We start from the raw sequence: 20,858 nt of genomic DNA on the forward strand, positions 1-20,858 counted from the left end.
TCACTATGATGTAGCTATCAAACTCAACTCCCCCACCATGAATCCAACTCATGGACGCAGATGGAGAAACAGCCATCTCCACACCCCTGCTTGAGGATTATTGATGTCCTTGCACTATATTTAGCAGTTACCCATCCGGTGGCACACATGTCCCTTTTCCAAATAAAATGGACCAAAGCCAAGGCTAAGCTCAGACTCACCTCTGGCTAGAAACATTCACACAATGACCACTTCACATTTCATTGCTAGGGAGTAAAGGGCTAAATACATTTACTGGACAATTTTAGAGTGACTGTTTTATGCTTTATATTTATACGATATTACTCGATTCTGATTTGTCATATCCATGGCAATCAGAATGAACATCTGGGTCACTAAATTGCACAGCCTACCTGTTTCTCGTTTCACACGGCGGACTCACATGATCTTAATACTTCGCTACTATATAATTACGGTAAAAGCAATAGCCTATGTGAAATATGGGAGAATTTCAAGTATTTATAAAACGGTAGGTGAATTTCAATGGACACCGCTTGCTAATATCACACGACGCCACAGGAGGAGTCGTGAATGGCAGGGAAGCACCATAACTGACTCCATTTCTGGGCCATATTTCTGTATAGAGGGTATGCGTCGACGTCACTTTCCCGCCGAAAACGCGCTCCCTCAGCTGGACTGAGTGGCAAAAGAACCTGCTGCGTGACTGGATTTAATAGGGGAAGCTGCGAAAAAAGCGACTAAAACTAACGAATTACACTAAAGGTTGGAATCGAATGTGTTCCTTACAATTTGTCAAATAAACCTAATCCATGCATATTGACATGCAGCCAGAAGTCGTGTTTCCTGACATTTATATGTGCCTGATTTCGACGGTGGGGAAATACATAAAGCAAATCTGCCTGTGAATATTTTATATAACTACAATATAGGTAGGTTTAAATCCGTGTAATCACTTATATCAATGTTATATCGTCATATTGTCCAGCCCTAAAACGTATATATAGTTTTATAATATTTTTTTGTCAGTGTTGTTTATTTAAAAACACCCAATTATGCAGAATATAAGATCGAAAATATTTAATTGATGAGTTGTCAACATAATATATAACAATACAATATATGGGTATGATTTTACCTCAAAATCCAACATTTTGACACAAAACGATAACTGCAAATCCATGTTTCTCTGCCTGGAGTCCAGCTGTTTCTGTGAATTGCAGTGATCCATTTGCTTTTTTTCTGTTGCTTTCTGCATTTTTAAAAATATATAGGCCTACCTCAGGTTTTGTGTCAAAGAAATTTGTACAGTCAATCACAAAGCGCTTTCCCGTTTTGAATGTGTTTTGTGTGTTTTTCGCGACATTCACGCTGAATGCCAATGCTGCCGCTCAGTCTTTTGCCTCTCAGTGGACGTGACCGCAGTTGTAACGGTCGACGGTGACGTCACTTGCATACCCTCTATCGTATTCACGCTACACACATAAATAGGCCTACTTTAGCCGTACTTTTTAAAGTTCTTCATCAAATGTAATACCTACTCTGACAGTATACATGATTTAGGATACAGCTGCTCTCATTCATAAAAAAATCATCTGCCATGTCGTTCCACACCCGTAAGGTTTGGAACACAAATTAAGATATTTTTCATAAAATCCGATGGTTCAGTGAGGCCTGCATTGACAACAAGATAAGTACACTTTCAATGCCCAGAAAGCTACTAAAACATATTTAAAACAGTTCATGTGACTACAGTGGTTCAACCTTAATATTATAAAGCGATGAGAATACTTTTTGTGCGCCAAAAATAACAAAATAACGACTTTATTCAACAATATCTAGTGATGGGCGATTTCAAAACACTGCTTCATGAAGCTTTACGAATCATTTGTTTTGAATCAGTGGTTCGGAGCGTGTATCAAACTGCCAAAGTCACGTGAACTATTGAAGTTTCAAAACACTTATGAAGTAACGAAGCCTTTTTTACTGAAATCATGTGATTTTGGCGCTTCTGAACCACTGATTCGAAACAAATGATTCGTAAAGCTTCGAAGCTTCATGAAGCAGTGTTTTGAAATCGCCCATCACTCGATATTGTGCAATAAAGTCATTATTTTGTTATTTTTGGTGCACAAAAAGTATTCTCATCGCTTTATAATATTAAGGTTGAACCCCTGTAGTCACATGAACTGTTTTAAATAGGCTATGTTTTTATACCTTTCTGGGCATTGAAAAAGGGAGTGTATTGCTGGCGATGCAGGCCTCACTGAGCTCACTTTTATCAAAAATATTTTAATTTGTGTTCTGAAGATGAAGGTCTTATGGGTGTGGAATGACATGAGGGTGAGTAATTAATGACATAAGACATTCTACTCACTATAAGTAACTTTGCAACTACATGTCAACTACCAGTAGATAGATAGATTATGTAGACTGTCTGCATTTTATTTTGATGGTCCCCCAACACTTAACTTTGCAAGTAGGCTTACATATGGATGTTATTCTACTAACCCCAACCCAACAGTCTACTAATACTCGAATGAGAGTTAGTTGACATGTAGGCCTATAGTTGCAAATGTCTAAAGTGGAAATAAAGTGTAACCCGGTATAAATATTACTTTAATGTTGATGCAGTGTTCATTTTGTTGCTTGGCTGATTGTATTGTACATTGCAATAGACTATTTGTCTTAACAGAAGCTTTAAGATAATACAGGTACAATTATAGAATACTTTAAAATGAAATCAGTATTTTGTGCCCAATTGTTTATTCATTTGTGGAGTCGCTGTTTTAATCAGCAGGTTAATGTACAGTGTTTGGTGAAAAAATGTAAGGCAGTTGTCATATTTTGTCTGACTCTGCTGCTTAGCTCAAAACGTCATTGGGTTTGATACACATGCTCTCGGTTTAACGAGAAAAGGTCTCACTTGTTTAGGACATTGTTTTAAAGAATTGTTATTGTGCTTCATGATATTGTGCTGCACAAGGCAAATTGGAAGTATTTTGTGACTCCTCTGGCATTTCGGTTTGCCTTTGTTATTGCCACTCTTTCCAGTCAAGCCACCATTCGGCTTAGTCTGCAGAGACACTTCACAGAATCCACAGAGCACAACTCAATTAGTGTGCTGACCTACAGAGGCGTCACCTTTAAATATGACATATTTAATTTCTGGCATTATGATATTATTATTATCTCACCTCTGCTGTCAGAGTTGCTTAGCCAATTTCCATGATAATGTGTTATTTCTAAAACAATATGCTCTGACAGTAGAGACTCAATCTTCTCTTAACTATTAAGAGCATCATTTGATAAGGTACTGATGTTTTACGTATTACATTTGTATGGAAGCAATCCAACACGATTGACTCAATATAAATATTCTTTAATCCACAAACAGCAATACTCTAGAGAATCTCAGGATAATATACACACAAACCACTAATAGTGATAACCGACAACTAACAGAAAAGAACAGGGAGTACTTATACATAGAGAACTAAACTAGACACAGGTGGGATTAATTAGCAACCTATAGGTAACAAACAGGGAGGAATTAGTAACTAAAGGAGATGGGAACTAAATTGAAAGGAAACACGGGAACATGAACAAAAACATAACCCTTACAATTATAAAACCAACTATTAAACAGTTACTTTGAATTTGTGGCTGTCACCAGTTTGTTTGTTCACCCTTTAATTACTTGTGAGGAATCATATGAAAAAGGTTTGAAAGGGATGCGAAATATAAAAGCCTTCACCAATAACTGTGAAGAATGACAATGCTGATTAGACATCCCATTGGCACAGTGGAGATTGCAGCTATTGTCCAAACCATCAAGAGCACTATAAGAGCACACCCTTCACATTCAGTGATTGTCTGGTTTACAACAAGGATTACAATTCTCCTTGTCTGGACCATCCCAGGAAGTGTGTGCTCTCCACATTCACTGTCCACAAAACCACAATCTCCACCTGCACATGCAACACAGTAAAGACATCTATTATTATCCAGTCATTCTGCCCCATCAAAATGTAATGCTAAAATGTATGTTTTAATGTAACCTTCTCCATTTTTTATATTTTGGTCATTCAGGAATCATTAATGTAACTGTATATTGTTAATTTGAAAGAATTAAAAGTGCAGTTTTGTGTCTGTCCTTTTATTGTTCATATGGAGGAGGCTGATATGGGATTTATAAAGTAATAAATTCAATACTTTTAAAAAGAGCATTTAGTACAGTAATCTAATTAGCTACACTGTTGAAGGTGTAATTAGTAGCTTTTTTTTTTTTTTTTTTTTTACTATTTTAGAGTAACTTGCCCAACGCTGAATATAATTCAATTCTTCGAACGTTTATTTGTAGTAATAATTCAATAAGGTAAACGTTAACATTCATAAAGTACAATTAATGTCATAAGGATGTTCTAAAAACGACATCATGAGAATGCATATCAAATATTAATAACGTTGTAGAAGTTCTATAACTGTTATTTAAAGAACGCTTAACAGAACCTTTATAAAACATTAGTTTAATTTAGGAAGGTTTCCTGTTATATGTTCTGGCTGTATGGAAGCAGGTTGTTGCGTAGTTGCTATGGTTCCCTCCTCAGGCAAACTTGACTTCTTTTCATTATGATCTAATTTAAGAGCGCTGAAAATACACAGTTATAGAATTTATCAATAATGAAACGATATATAAATGTATAAAAAGTAATATGTAGGTAGCCGACTTTCACCCCCCATCCCCCCCCCCCCCCCCCCTAATTTGCGCCCTGGTCACCCTGTGATCATACAGCGCCTCTTGGACACGGAGGTCAACAGCAGAAGCAGCAGCAGCAGAGGTAGGGTGTTAATGGTGGGCTGCGCGTCAGTGAGGAGGAGAGATGAGAAGAGTGAATCCATCCGTAAGGAAAGTCATAGTGTCAACACCATTTACCCGTGCATTGAGGCTGCTATGGTCGTCTACATCTGGAGTTTGAACATTAGCAATAAAGACATTCCTGCGCTCAATCAAAGTGCAAATGTCAGTTCAGGAGACCCCCTAGAGCCCCACGACATCCCACCTGGCCTGAGTCGGACTGGCCACACGGTGACAGCCGTCTGCCTTGGAATCATTCTGGTGTTTGGATGCCTGAACAACCTCTTCGTCCTGCTCATCTTTGCGAGGTTTCGCTCACTGTGGACACCTATAAACCTCATTCTGCTGAACATCAGCGTGAGTGACATACTGGTTTGTTTATTTGGAACTCCCTTCAGTTTCGCTTCCAGTCTCTATGGGAAATGGCTGTTGGGACATCATGGCTGCAAATGGTACGGTTTCGCCAATTCGCTTTTTGGTAAGTTTTACAAAAGTTCATTCAACTGTAAACTTATTTGTGTAACAAGTTCCCAGAGGTTTCGGTGGTGCAGTGGATACCTCAACACTCAGCCGAACTTTCTTTCTAGTGTGTTGTTGCGCGTTCTTTCTTCATTTCTGCCGTTTATAACACGATAGTCACGGACAGTATATCCAGCTAACAGAATTGTGTTATAAGAACGTTCTCTAAATATTCAGTGTTGGTTCTGGGGACGTGAAAATGTCCAGTTTTCTGTGAACAAACACTGAAAGAAAGAAAAATAAGAACACAAACTACAACTTTCTTCAGCCACAGCCTTAGATGAAATCAACTGAAGATAAAATACATTAGATCTCTCAAGATCTGATTAAACAACTCCACAAACAGCATTACTAGCTTCACTTATTACTAACCAGACTGACTTTATTTCTGTCAGTCATCTACAGCAGTTCTTATTGAGAATTAACAGGTTTAGATGTTGATGTCTTACTGAAAATGCTTCGTTTGAGGTCACCATCATATTGATCAGTGTTTGCTTTAGTTGAGCTCTTGATCCTTGACTTTTGTTGAGATGCTTCTTAAACAATTGTAGGTGTTTCCAGAAAACATTTCTGCATTGACAAAGCAGATCAACATGTCTGTTTTAGTAACAGACAAATAACTACAATAAAGTGGTTTAAACCACTGTTTTTTTCAGTAACTGTAATTTGATGCATTGAAATGTTGAGTATAAAACTCAATGTGAAAAGAAATAATTTATAGCACCATTGTTGTGTTTCAGATGTTGAATTTTGATACCTGTGCACTGTCATTATTAACTTTTTGTTTAAAACACAATTTGTGTCATTTATACACTCACAGCGTTCGGCATATGAAACACAACAATGGTGACATGCTTCATGCCAGTGTACAAAACACATTCATGGTTCCCAGCATGCATTGTGGCATGAATAAATTATGCAGCCGAATTCTTTTTTTGATTGTCACCATTGTTGAGGTTGCCAGGTTTACAGAAAAACAGTTATTTAAACCACTTCAATGCAGTTTTTTTTTTGTCTGTTATTAAAACAAACTTTTTGATCTGTTGCAGATCACTGAAAATGCAGATTACTGAAAAAGAAGTAGTTCATGTGTTTAACTAAAGCAAATGTTGTTCTCCATGATAATGACCTTAAACAAAACATTTTCTATAAGACATCAATGTTTAAACCTTATATTTCTCAATAAGAACTTCTGTAGATGCCTGACAGAAATAAAGTCAGTCAGGAGTGTGTTTCCCGAAAGCATCATTAGTCAACTGTGGTCGTAAGTCTCATTGAACTTGGTAACAACGGAACTTGCGACCATAGTTCGCTTTGGGAAACACACCCCTGGTTAGTAATAAGTAAAGTTGGTAATGCTGTTTTTTGGAGTTGTTTAATCAGATCTTGAGAGATTTAATGTATTTTATCATCAGTTGATTTCATCTAAGGCTGTGGCTGAAGAAAGTTGTAGTTTGTGTTCTTATTTCTCTTTCTTTCAGTGCTTGATCACAGCAGGTGTTTGAATGATTGAAAGAATGTTTCAGGAACATCATACTAACTTTTAAATAACATTCTACTAACATTAAGGAAACTGGACATTTTTATGTTCTCGGAATGTTACAAAACAACGTTCCTAGAATGTTGAATTTTAAATTAAAATTAAGTTGAAAGAACATTTGAGGAACATCATACCTTATAAAAAAACGTTCCTCTAATGTCAAGAAAACTGGACATTTTTTAAGTTCCCAGAACTAACACTGAATATTTGGAGATTCTGTTAGCTGGGATATTTAATAAATTCATATCAGTAGTGTATTCAAGAGCTATTAAGATTATCTTAATATTTTAAGAGGCATTTTGAGCATGACAGGTTAAGCCGGGCACACATTTAACGACTAGCTAAAACATTCTATGACTGTGCTCAACATACAGCGATTGTTTCTTGCGACTGAGGCAGATTTATATACTTACACATGGAATTTGAACACCGTCTGTAATCGCAGACTGAACGCAACTGGGTCTGACTGGACGCGTTTGAGCGCGATCAGTCATAAGTATCAATTTACATTCATAATCGGCCTTACAATCGTTAAGTGTGTGCGCGGCTTTAGGGAAAATTGGCTATAGGTCAGAGAAAAATTATAGGAAAATTGTAGAAAATTAAGACACCATATATTTTTATTAAGCTGTCCAGCTGATTAAAAATGTAGGTAATAAATTATGTGGAAAGGACTTTTTTTTCCTGAAGCTTTTGAAGTATATTATTGACTTATATATCTATTTTATTCAAGCATTTGATTTAATGTTTGTTACAAAATTGTCCCAAAACCTACATAAACTTAAAATGTTAATGTTAAATTGTTACCAGCAAACTGAAATAAAACTTCCAGCATGTTGCAGTTACGTAGTTAACCAACAATAATCTAAATTAAAAATAGCTACATTGCATATGACTATTCATAGCATATAGAATTGTGTGAAATATGCAAAAAGCGGGGTCATTTGAATTAAATTTACAGCATATGATTTTATGTGCATAGGTCAATCTGTAGCCTAAATCAAATGAATCAAAATGAATCTTTGTTGTATGACGACAAAAATCACAAAGAAACAATAATTCACGATTATGTCAAGTTCACATTAAATATGTTGCTGTGTTCAGTCTGTCAGAAATGTTCCACATATGCTCAAAATAGGAACAAGCCAGAATCCCCCAGTGATCTGACATTTGAATGGAGTGCTCATTTAAGGTCATTAATTACTGTAGTGGGAGTGTTCTGTCTCCCTTTCTGTGATGAGTAGAGGAACTGCAAGGAAGAATGCAGAGCACCTTTGTGCAGAAAATGTGTACTTGCAAACCCACTGAAGGAGAATGTGTACATATAATACATCATTCACATCATTTTCACATTCATTTTTAATGAGCATGTTCCTTTGTTGACATTACCATAATCATTAAGGCTCAGTTTTTCTCTGTAGTTACCTAAATATTTCTGACAACTGGACAATTAAAATAATGAATATAGGTTGTCAACAGGTTGTTCTAGCTCCATAATCTTGGTATTTAACAACCTTCACTGTTTACAGGATGATACAAGGGAGTTGATACGAAAGGTAAAATGCCATTAAACCTTTGACTTAGTCTGTGCTCTCTTGCTTCTTGACTCTGTCTGGAAAACACGATCAGTGCCTTAATGAGCACTCTCAGTCTGTGGATGCCACATTTTATTACATTATTCTACATTTCATTGTAGTTATAGTTAGTTTCAGCAGTGATTTTGTTTTTGTACAGTGCAGTTTTTATGTATTTTACTTTCTGTTTTAGTAGTAATTATAAATAAGGAATCAGTTGAGGAATCTAAAATAAGCAATTCCTTTGAGGAAAGAACCAGTATCTGTACTTACACAATCAAGGGTATCAGCGTTTGTTGTTCACATGCATGCAAACTTTTAAATACTCAAAAGTACCAGTTTAAAGGTGCCCTAGAATCAAAAATTGAATTTACCTTGGCATAGTTGAATAACAAAAGTTCAGTACATGGAAAAGACATACATTGAGTTTCAAACTCCATTGCTTCCTCCTTCTTATGTAAATCTAATTAGTTTAAAAGACCTCCGAAAAACTGGCGAATCTCAACATAACACTGACTGTTACGTAACAGTCGGGATCATTAATATGTATGACCCCAATATTTGCATATGCCAGCTCATGTTCAAGGCATTAGACAAGGGCAGCCAGTATTAACGTCTGGATCTGTGCACAGCTGAATCATCAGACTAGGTAAGCAAGCAAGAACAATAGCGAAAAATGGCAGATGAAGCAATAATAACTGACATGATCCATGATATCATGATATTTTTTGTGATATTTGCGAATTGTCTTTCTAAATGTTTCGTTAGCATGTTGCTAATGCACTGTTAAATGTGGTTAAAGTTACCATCGTTTCTTACTGTATTTACAGAGACAAGACAGCCATCGCTATCTTCATTTTTAAACACTTGCAGTCTGTATAATTCATAAACACAACTTCATTCTTTATAAATCTCTCCAACAGTGTGTAATGTTAGCTTTAGCCACGGAGCACTATCAAACTCATTCAGAATCAAATGTAAACATCCAAATAAATACTATACTCACATGATTCAATGCATGCATGACGAACAACTTGTAAAGATCCATTTGAGGGTTATATTAGCTGTGTGAACTTAAATGCACTGTATTATAGTCGAGAGCTCAGGGGGAGGGAGTGCGCGATTTAAAGGGGCCGCAGCCTGAATTGGTGCATAGTTAATGATGCCCCAAAATAGGCAGTTAAAAAAATTAATCAAAAAAAAATCTATGGGGTATTTTGAGCTGAAACTTCACAGACACATTCAGGGGACACCTTAGACTTATATTACATCTTGTAAAAACTGTTTCTAGGGGACCTTTAATGTTCACTAAATTTACTTGCACTCAGCATTTGTCAAGTATAATCTGTTTTGATTTTGTTTCCTCGGTGTTCTGTTCCCATTCTGCCTGCCTGGTTTGCTAGTTAGGTTTCCTCATTTGTTAATTAGTCTTACACATCTGTTCTGTTTCAGTCAATCATCCCCAGTGTATTTAAGCCCTCGGTTTCCTGTGTTATTGTCCGGTCTTCTCTATGCTATTAATAGTTGTGTTACATTATTCTCTAGCGATCTCCTGTGTTTTAGTTGGTGGATTATAATAAAAACTAAAAACTGTTCTCTATCTCCTTCGTCATATGCCTCAACAAGTATTAAGTGCTGAATTCCAAATCCGTAAGACATTCGTTCATCTTTGGAAGACAAATTAAGATATTTTTAATCACTTTCTGGCCTCCCTGTACTCAGCAGTCGTAACAAATTTCAAGGCCCAGAAAGGTAGTAAAGACATCGTTAAAATAGTCCATGTGACTACAGTATTCACATACAGTATATTCCAATAAAAAGTTAGTTGTTTTGTGACCACTATTTCTTTTCCATATCAGTTTTCTTTATCCCAAACAGGAATTGTGTCTCTGATGTCTCTGTCCATACTGTCATACGAGCGTTATGCCGCCCTACTGCGCCCCACCAAGGCAGACGTGTCTGACTTCCGTAGGGCCTGGCTCTGTGTGGCAGGATCCTGGCTCTATTCACTGGTATGGACTCTCCCACCATTCCTGGGCTGGAGTAGCTATGGACCCGAAGGACCCGGGACTACATGCTCGGTGCAGTGGCACCTGCGCTCAACCAACAGCATGTCATACGTGATGTGCCTGTTCATCTTCTGTCTGCTTTTACCCCTGATGCTCATGATCTTCTGCTATGGCAAAATCCTGTTCATTATCAAAGGGGTGAGTGAGAGAGGCTTTGAGGACACTCAGTTTGACTCTTTCTCCTCTGAATAGGCCTTATGTTGTTATATATGTTATCTATTAAACCTACTGTATATTTTTAACACTCACCATTAGAGTACAGAAAAGAAACATAAAACTGTGGCTGTCACTACAATAAAATAATTGTGATGATTGAGGTCATGATTTTTGGACAGTCTTTAGAAAGCAGAACAAAAATTGTAATAATGTCAAATTCTTCTTTTTAAGGAAAAGTAAAAAAAAAAAAGTACATTTATTTTTGAAAAACAGTCTGAAATCGTATACTCTCTGAATAGGCAGTTTGTGACTGTTAAAAAAGTATGTTCTATATAGTATGAATGTAATCCAGATGTAGCTACAACATTGGTCATGTTGTTCTTGTGATGTGACCTTCCGCCGTCAGTTACATCAGTTCACTGCCATTCACAAATCCTTTCCCGTGGCCTCATGGGATAGTAAAGTATCCATCAGATGTGGACTTCAAAATCTCACTGCAATTTAGCATATTCGGATGCAGCCAAAGAGTAGTATGCAGTTCCAAATTCTGCAAGTCACTCGTTTCTTTCTTGAATAGATCAATGATTTGAAACAGATTGATTGAATGAATGATTCAATGGCTCGTCACTTGCCGTCACCTACTGGAGCGAATCGATGTAACCTGCAGAAAGATCACTGTAAAATCCCTATCACTAATGTACAAACTGACAGTCTGTCTGGAATGAGCGGAGTGATACAAACAATGAAAGGTTTCAGTGCTTTTGTATTACAACAGTAGCTGACAATTAGCATGCACTACATTCTCTTCTCGCCGAGTTAATAGCAATGCCACATGAAAAAAAGCAGTTCCCAGATAGCAACTTTGTGCCAGATCCGACCTACATCTGCAGTGCGTGGTATGATGATCTGGGCCACATGTGGCGTGGAAAGATGGATCGCTTCTGTTTGCCAGAAGTGGGCCATAGCAATGCCACATGTCAACCTAGAGCAAAGAAATAAACCAGAACTGGACCTTATCTGAGCCACAAAATACTTTATATATTATTTATAGAATCATTTTAGCATTAACAAGCCTGTTAACAAGCAGAATCACTGAAGGAAAGAAGAGAACAGAAAAAAAGAGGCAAACAGAAACACAAGAGCTACAACTGACTTCAGCCACAACCTTAGATGAACAATTCACCCTTTGCTGGGAGTTGGATTGACAGGCGATCTGACCAGTCATAATGCTCAGTGTGCCATATGAGACTTCTTTCAAAAACATTTTAAAAAGTCATGAAAAAAGAGTGCTTCCATTTAAGTTGTAAGAACTAAAAAAAAGTACTATATCATTTGTTATGTGAAACTAACTAACTAACTGCATGGTATGTGATGTAATGTAGGGATTATTTTTACCCCAGGGTTACACCCTTTATTCAGTACAGTTTATGGCAACTGTACTGGGGCGTTGGGCGGTACGTGATGTGCTGTATGGACTATTTTACTCCAGGGTTACATCCCTTATATTCTGGGGTTTATGTTAACCCTTTATACAGTACAGCTTATTGCGACTTTACTGGGGCATCAGACCCACTGGCCTCTCTAACACCTCTTCCTAAAGCTACCCAGTCTACAAGGAGATCCCCCATCCAGAAATAGACCAGGCTCAACCCTGCTTAGCTTCAGTGGGTGTGCAGGTGAAAGCTTCAGGTTGACTGCTGCGGGGCTCTCCCCACATAAATGTGAATATATTTAACACATTTAACACATGTAACACATTCACGGTTACAGCAGATTTCTATTTCCCAGCATGCTTTGCTTCTGACTGTTAAAGGAAGGGTCAATTTTGAAATTAAGTGTTATTTCATGTGTTTTGCTCAATAAAAAATATAGGGGAGATCTATTAGTGTTTAATGTTCTATTATTTTGGAATTTAAAATGGTTTCTGCTATGTCTGAGTTTTTGGGGTTACCATTGTGCTGAAGAGTAGAGCCTGTGGTTAGGGTGAAGTACTTACAAACATATGGTGTTTAGGAAAAGACGTGAAAAGTTATGATTGACTTTTTGATGAAAGGTTTCATACATACAGGTGTGTTTGTGCTATTGTTAACTAAAACATATATAATATTCAAATGAAATCAGTTTTGTTCCATCCTTAATCAAACACATCTTATCCAGCTAATCAAGGTTTTCAGGATTACTAGAAACCTCCAAGAAGGTGTGAGTTGGAGCTAACCTCTGCAGGGTTGTGGCCTACCAGGAACTGAGTTTAAGACCACTGATTTATATGTTCAATAAATTTATAAATATGCAGTACCAAATCTTATCACATGAATTAAATCTTTCAAGATCTCAGCAGAGGAGGATTAAACAACCCCACAAACAGCATTAGCAGCTTTACTTTTGACTAAACGGATTGACTTAATTTCAGTCACCATTATGGTGGTGGTGATTCAAGGCTTATCGGAAAAAAAAATTGTCCAAAAAATCCTCTATTGTGTGGTGCCATTACAATTATTTAACTGCTCCGAGACTGAACATCCCTGATCTCAAAACAAGCAAAAGTATCTAACAATGGCGTAAGAAAAATAATGTTTGGGACCGACGAAAGAAATTAAGATTATTTTTCTTACCCAATTGGCAGATAATTTTGCTTGTTTTAAGCTAAAACTCACTTCATTTTGGGTTTTTTCCCCCCAAAAAAACAAGAAAAAAATAACTTATGCCATTTTACTTATCTAGTAAAAGCATTGGAAACAAGACAAAAATAACAACAAAAAAAAAGTTCTAAGATGACACACAAAGACATCAAGAATCAGCACATGAATCTCAACAATGGTGACAATCAAAAGCGTAATGCCGCAATACATGTTGGGAACAAGTTCTCCCAGCTTGCATCACAGCATGAATAAATTATGCAGCTGAATTGTCTTATTATTTTCTTTAATCCTATTTGCCTTTATTTTTTGCTGTGGCTTTTATTTTCAATCTTCTAACTGCTTTCTGCAATAAAGCAATTTTTATATCCTAATTATTGTTAATGTAATTAATTTTTCAGGAGCTCATTGCTTCTACGTTCAGTTAAACTGCTAACAGTGATTGTAAATTAATTGCCTAAATTATTACATTATTTGCTAACTGCATTCTTTAAATTGTAATGTTGACATGCATTCTCTGTAAAGCTGCTTTGAAATGATATGTATCATGAAAAGCGCTATACAAATAAATGTGAATTGAATTGCAATACAGCGTGATCTCATAAAACAGGGATTGTTACTAAAATGTATTAATGGCACAACACAATTATTATATTCAAATGACATCAGTGATTTAGGCTATTTCACAATGATTATAAAACCATCAATAGCTTAAAATCATCATCTGATCTTCAGCTTTTTTTGCTACTCAAATGTGTTTGACAAACACACTACCACAGCAGCAAACATATTATATGAGTTAAGAGCCCAACTAATGGATACACCAATCACCATTATGGTGACTTCAAATGAAACAAACATGAGCGTTAAACTTCTGTTAATTCTCAATAAGAACTGCTGTAGACATATATGACATATGAAATAAAGTCAGTCTGGGCAGCGTTTCCCAAAAGCATTGTTATCTTAAGTTGATCGTAGCTTCAGTGCCACCAATGGAGCTGTGATCAACTTAGGCATACAATGCTTTTGGGAAACGCTACCCAGGTTAATAAAAAGTGAAGCTGGTAATGCTGTTTTTTGGAGTTGTTTAATCAGATCTTGAGAGATTTAATATATTTTATCTTCAGTTGATTTCATCTAAGGCTGTGGCTGAAGAAAGTTGTAGTTTGTTTTCTTATTTCTCTTTCTTTCAGAGCTTGATCACAGCAGGTGTTTGAATGATTGAAAGAATGTTTCAGGAACATCATACTAACCTTTAAATAACATTCTACTAACATTAAGGAAACTGGACATTTTTATGTTCTTGGAATGTTACAAATCAATGTTCCTAGAATGTTGAATTTTAAATTAAAATTAAGTTGAAAGAACATTTGAGGAACATCATACCTTATAAAAAACGTTCCTCTAACGTCAAGAAAACAACATTTTTACGTTCCCAGGACCAACACTGGAGAACGTTCTTATAATAAAATTCTGTTAGCTGGGAAGCCGCAGTGATGTATCATAGTCACTTAGTCAGTGTCCAGTTAACATTTCAACATCGACGAGCTATAGATGACAGATACTGCTCTCTCGATTCTTTATTTATCCATTTGATATCATTTTGTCCAGCTAGAGAATAAGAACAAAGCGCTTTGGGGCATCAGGTTAGGCCGTGTTCAGGGAGAAGCAGTGTTTATGACTCATCCGTGCCTGAGGCGGATTTAATAAATCTCTATGTGAAGGAATATGTAATGAGCGTTTCCAGCGGGTAAGGCAGAGAGCATCTAGTCGCGATTCTATGAATGAATCACCATCGTAGGTATTTTTAGAACGCTGAGCCTGTTACTATTGGTGACGAGCCGTTATGTAATAATCTTATTTCCTCCAGAATTCAGTAGCAGGCACCACCTTGTGTAGCCTATCTGACAAATAGAGAGATCTATATCCATTACACGAATGAGTGGGCCAGTCACTACAGCCTTCGGGCTTAGAAATACAAACATTGAATTCTGATGGGATTCAAAAAGGGGATGACAAGAAGAGAGCACAGTGAAGATCAGATGATGACATGTCTGAGACAGTAATTGCATTCCTAAAATAGAGTCACTCCAGACATGCGGTATAAAATTGATTTCCTTTACACTATCCAATGGAAAGTCTTATGAAAATGCATTCAGATACAATTAAGAGGCATTTTTGGCTTTATGAATGTTTATGAATGGATGACACTTTAGTGTGTATGAAATCGTTTGCGGAATAAAAGATACTAGACACAAGGGTTATTAAATTATAGAAAAAGAAAAAGAATTTTACTGTATAGTGAAATATAAGATTTGTTTCTGCTGCTTCAAATTAATAGGCTATGTTTGTCAATGTCATATTGCTAAAGGACACTTCCAAAGGCAATGGGATTACACAAGTGAGAAAACACTTAGCCAAGCTGGAGCTGCCAATACAATCACAATCATCTCGTTTAGGACAAATGGAGCATGTAAAGGGTGTGAATGACGACGTGAGTGGGTTCAGGGAGCTCAGCTCCACTGATCAGCTCTCATTTGCCACCACTGCTGAGTGGAAGTTCCTATTCCTGTTCCCCGACCAGCAGGAGATCTTTACACAGAGATATTACTTCATGATGGGAAGGAGATAGGATAGGTTAACAAACTCCAGAGGACAGAAGTCACGACACTCAGATTTGACGCATGAAGGAGCCATCTGCCACTTTTTTTCTGATTCGCGAACAGCTTGCACACATGGCAAACTAATTCATACTAAGCATGTCCACATCATGCTGTGTTCTATAGGATAGCCCATGTTCTCTGCAGCAAGATAGAAGCTTTTAGTTTGATTTAGATGGTTAAAAATGCCTACATCTGCATCAAAATGTAACTTTTAGATGTTTTTTTTTATTTGTTAATGGAATATTGCAGTATTTATTATAAATGATTTATCCGTGCACATCATATTTTAAAATTTGTGTGCCCGTGTAATCTTTAAAGGTGATAGAGAGGATTTTTTCGTCGACTGAGAATCCAAAGACTGTTACTGAGTTTTTGAAATGAGCGCATGTGTAAGAATTTCGAAGGAACGCCTCCCAAAACTCGTGCACGAGTATTGGAACACGAGTGTTTACCACCGGCATTCGCTGTGTCGTGTTAATGGATTCATTATGTCAGACTCATCGCAGGTAACTCATAATCTGCAGTTGTTACTCCTGTCTCCTGACAAAAACATTGCATGCGGCGCCTGTGGAGTGTGGAAAGTTACTGGAGCGTGCAGCCGCTCATGTCTCTCACAAGGAACGTCATGGCAGTGATTGACAAGCCAGAGGGCCAATCGTTTACCCGATGATCGCGTAAACGATTGGCTGATGTTTTTAAGGCCCTACCTCGTGCACAGATGATGTATATTAATATTATTACTTTCAGTGCACCTAATAAATAGTCTTTTATCAGTTAGGAAAGACAGTTTCAAGTAATATTGCAAAAATGTATAAAACAAAACATCCCCTTTAGCACCTTTAATCTAAATAACCTTCCCTCTTGCAGCGACATATCTTCTCTGATGACGTGTTTAGTGGCTCGAGGGCGGGGCAACTTGTAACTCACATGACATCACAGCAATAGCAAACAACAACAATCGAATCAATTCCTGTTGGACAAAATCAAGTCCTGCCTTACATTTTCACTTGTTGGAGAAGCCGTTTCAATCGGATATATGTCACAGTGGGGAAGAAAAGACTATCGCAACTTCTGTAATTTTAAGTGTTTCTTTTTTGGCTCAGGTAACTAAAATCAACCTGCTGACCGCACAGAGGAGAGAGAACCACATTCTTCTAATGGTTGTCACCATGGTATCCTGCTATCTGCTGTGCTGGATGCCCTATGGGGTGGTAGCCCTGCTGGCCGCATTTGGCAGGAGGGGACTGATCACTCCCGTAACCAGTGTGGTGCCATCAGTCCTGGCCAAGAGCAGCACTGTGGTCAACCCGGTAATCTATGTGCTTTTCAACAACCAGGTGAGTCCACAGAGGGATCGCATTCTGAATTTTTAGTAGGGGTGTTAAAACTTCTGAGTGCTTTGATTTGACAATAAAAATTAAAAGCATTGATTATGGAATTTAATAATTGAATATAAAACTACAATAACACCAACTGCATTGATTTTTTTTAATCTAAAATACAAATATTTACCTATTTTCAGTTGTAAAAACTCACTATATCCTGACAAATACCATAATGACCATCTATTTCAAGTGTAGACATTTTTGATTGAATAATAGGGGCTGATGTTGGAGATGCATATTTTTGAAAATAATTGGCCAAAATCTTTTCGGCATCACATAATTTATAATGCATTACAATGCATCACATAATTAAATTAAATTAACATTTCCTGATAATTTACTCACCCTCATGTCATCAAAGATGTTCATGTCTTTCTTTCTTCAGTCGAAAAAAAATTTAGGGTTTTTGAGGAAACATTCCAGGATTTTTCTCCATACTGTATAGTGGACTTCAACAGGGTTCAATGGGTTGAAGGTACAAATTGCAGTTTCAGTGCAGCTTCAAAGTGCTCTACGCGATCCCAGACGAGGAATAAGGGTCTTATCTAGTGAAACGATTGGTAATTTTCTAAAAAAAAAAATATAAATGTATATAGTTTTAACCACAAATGCTCGTCTTGCACAAGCTCTGTGATCCACCAGAAAGGTCACGCATGACGTAGGCAGAAGTACCATGGTGAGGCGAAAAACTCTCATTTTCTCTTCCAACTTCAAAGTTGTCCAATTTCGTTGATTTCCATTTTTTTTTTTTTTTTTGTAAAGGGTGTTTGACTTGCATGTTCGCTTTGTAGACACTAAATCTGTACTTCTGCCTTCCACCTTTGTAACATAATTACGTCATGCGTGGCGGATCGTAGAGCAGTGCAAGACGAGCATTTGTGCTTAAAAAGTATATATTTTGATTTTATTTTTTTAGAAAATCATTTTGCTAGACAAGATACTTATTCCTCGGCTGGGATCGTGTAGAGCCCTTTGAAGCTGCACTGAAACTGCAATTTGGACCTTCAACCTGTTGTACCCCACTGAAGTCCACATATGGAGAAAAATCCTGGAATGTTTTCCTCAAAAACCTTAATTTCTTTTCGACTGAAGAAAGAAAGACATGAACATCTTGGATGACATGGGGGTAAGTAAATTATCAGGACATTTTCATTCAGAAGTGAACTAATCCTTTAATAATTGAACAATTGAACTGTCAGATCTAATATTTAGGTATATAATTACATATATTTTTATATTTTAGTGTATCTGTGCAGTGTTAGAATTAAAAAAAAAAAAAAAGTACCTTTAAAGCTACTTCATTTTCCATGCTCCACTCCATCTACTGTCCATAAGCCAGAGCAGAACACAGCGAGGGAAGTATACTTTCAGCTTGTCACTAGGGCAGTAAACTGAAAATGACAACTTTGTACATTATCTACCCCTAAAATGTGCATAGTAGTGAAATGAAATGAAGATAGGCCTGTACCAGGGATTGCAAACGTCAGTCCTAGAGAGCCACAGTCCTCCAGAGTTCACCTCCAACCCTAGTCGAACACACCTGAACAAGCTAATCAGGGTCTGAGGAGTTGCTAGAAAGCTACAGGCAGGTGAGTTGTTATCAGGGTTGGAGCTAAACTCTGCAGGACTAAGGCTCTCCAGGACCGGAGTTCACCACCCCTGATCTATACTATCTCATTCATTTCTCTCTCAGTTCTACAGGTGTTTCTTAGCATTTCTGAAATGTCAAGAAGAACCATCTATTCACGGTCAGAACCCTCAGCACAGCAGCAAAGAAGATCCTCATGCTCTCAGGCCCTGTGATGGGCCCTCATTGCATCGTAACATCAAGGGCCCCCAGAATAAAGAGCAGCATACTCTGTCCTTGGTGGTTCACTACACACCCTGACACTCTCAAGGACTTCTCATGCTCTGTACAGGTCAGCGTTCATAATGTGCCAGGATGGAAAGCTGACAGTGTGATGATGGTTTCATGGGACCAGTACATCAGAATCCCTGAGTAGAACCAAACCAGATTCACATTTATTTCTTTGTGTGCTTGTTTTTTAATGAGCTCCATGCATTGAAAGTACTCTATGCTTGAAGTTAAAGGTGCCCTAGAACTTTTTTTTTAAAAGATGTAATATAAGTCTAAGGTGTCCCCTGAATGTGTCTGTGAAGTTTCAGCTCAAAATACCCCATAGATTTTTTTTAATACATTTTTTTATTTTCTGCCTATTTTGGGGCATAATTAGAAATGAGCCGATTCAGGGTGTGTGGCCCTTTAAATCTGGCGCTCCACGCCCCCAGAGCTCGCGCTTGCCTTAAACAACATAAAAAAAGTTCAAACAGCTAATATAACCCTCAAAATGGATCTTTACAAAGTGTTCGTCATGCAGCATGTCTAATCGCGTAAGTACAGTGTTTATTTTGATGTTTACATTGACTCTGAATGAGTTTGAGGCTATGCTCCGTGGCTAACGGCTAATGCTACACTGTTGGAGAGATTTATAAAGAATGAAGTTGTGTTTATGCATTATACAGACTGCAAGTGTTTAAAAATGAAAATAGCGACGGCTCTCTTGTCTCCGTGAATACAGTAAGAAACGATGGTAACTTTAACCACATTTAACAGTACATTAGCAAAATGCTAACGAAACATTTAGAAAAGACAATTTACAAATATCACTAAAAATATCATGTTATCATGAATCATGTCAGTTCCCATTCAGTCGGTCAGGTTCGACGTACGTCGGACAGACCGACGAATAGGAATCTCGCTAGAGAGGCCAATCTACTTTGAGTGTAACTAAAACGAGCCAATGCACATTGGCATGCAATCATATGCATCAGCTGCTCGCCTCGCAGCGCGGGTATATAATGAGCAGCAGGTGCGTTGCATCTTCAGCTTTTCGCTTCGGAGCCGAACGGTGTTTGTTCCTGTTCTCTGCAAGCGAGTGTCTGCTAGAAGACGAGTCAAGCTTTTTGGTTGAACTTCTCTTTTTTTTCCGAGTGCAGGCGAACAGCACAGCAGCGGGGTTGAAGTCCTCTCTTTTTCTGTTTTTGTTTCGTTTGCCGTTTTTGAGCAAATAGCTGTTTTGACAGCGTCGGAAGGCTGTTCTCACGGCCGGTACGGTGCGCTTTTGAGCGCTGAAAAGCCGTTTTTACGGCTGGTAAGAGTGAGTACCTTTAAAGAGAGAGAGAGAGCACACGACAGGCTGCACACAATCCCTGTCTGTGTTGCGGCGGCCGTTCCCCTGCGTGCTTCAGCACTTTTAAAAGAGTAAAGTCCCTGAAAGAGCTTACACAAGTAGATTCGCGTCTTTTTAAAGATGACATCCTACTTGTGTTTCTGGATGCGGTCGTTCCTGTCCTCACTGACGGCCACGATCACTGTTTCACATGTCTGGGCGCGTGTTGAAATGATGTTCGTGGGTGTTTCATGTTTTCATATGAGAACATGATCACGTTGACATGCCGGT

General features: G+C 37.7%; 1 protein-coding gene across 2 annotated transcripts; it reads left to right on the plus strand.

Moving 5' to 3' along the window:
- The first annotated feature begins 4,760 nt into the window (after positions 1-4,760).
- Positions 4,761-19,604, plus strand: tmtops3a (teleost multiple tissue opsin 3a). 2 transcript variants are annotated; one of them, XM_048176978.1, is made up of 4 exons: positions 4,761-5,333; positions 10,367-10,695; positions 17,116-17,349; positions 19,099-19,604. In XM_048176978.1, exons 1-4 carry the CDS (start codon positions 4,850-4,852, stop codon positions 19,198-19,200), a joined length of 1,149 nt encoding a protein of 382 aa, XP_048032935.1. In that variant the 5' UTR covers positions 4,761-4,849; the 3' UTR covers positions 19,201-19,604. The 2 variants fall into 2 exon arrangements, with proteins under 2 accessions (XP_048032935.1, XP_048032933.1); XM_048176976.1 differs by having other exon boundaries at positions 4,764-5,333; positions 19,091-19,604.
- The last annotated feature ends 1,254 nt before the right edge of the window (positions 19,605-20,858 follow it).

This window comes from Megalobrama amblycephala, linkage group LG23, assembly GCF_018812025.1.
Source record: "Megalobrama amblycephala isolate DHTTF-2021 linkage group LG23, ASM1881202v1, whole genome shotgun sequence".
Classification (NCBI taxonomy): Eukaryota; Metazoa; Chordata; class Actinopteri; order Cypriniformes; family Xenocyprididae; genus Megalobrama; species Megalobrama amblycephala.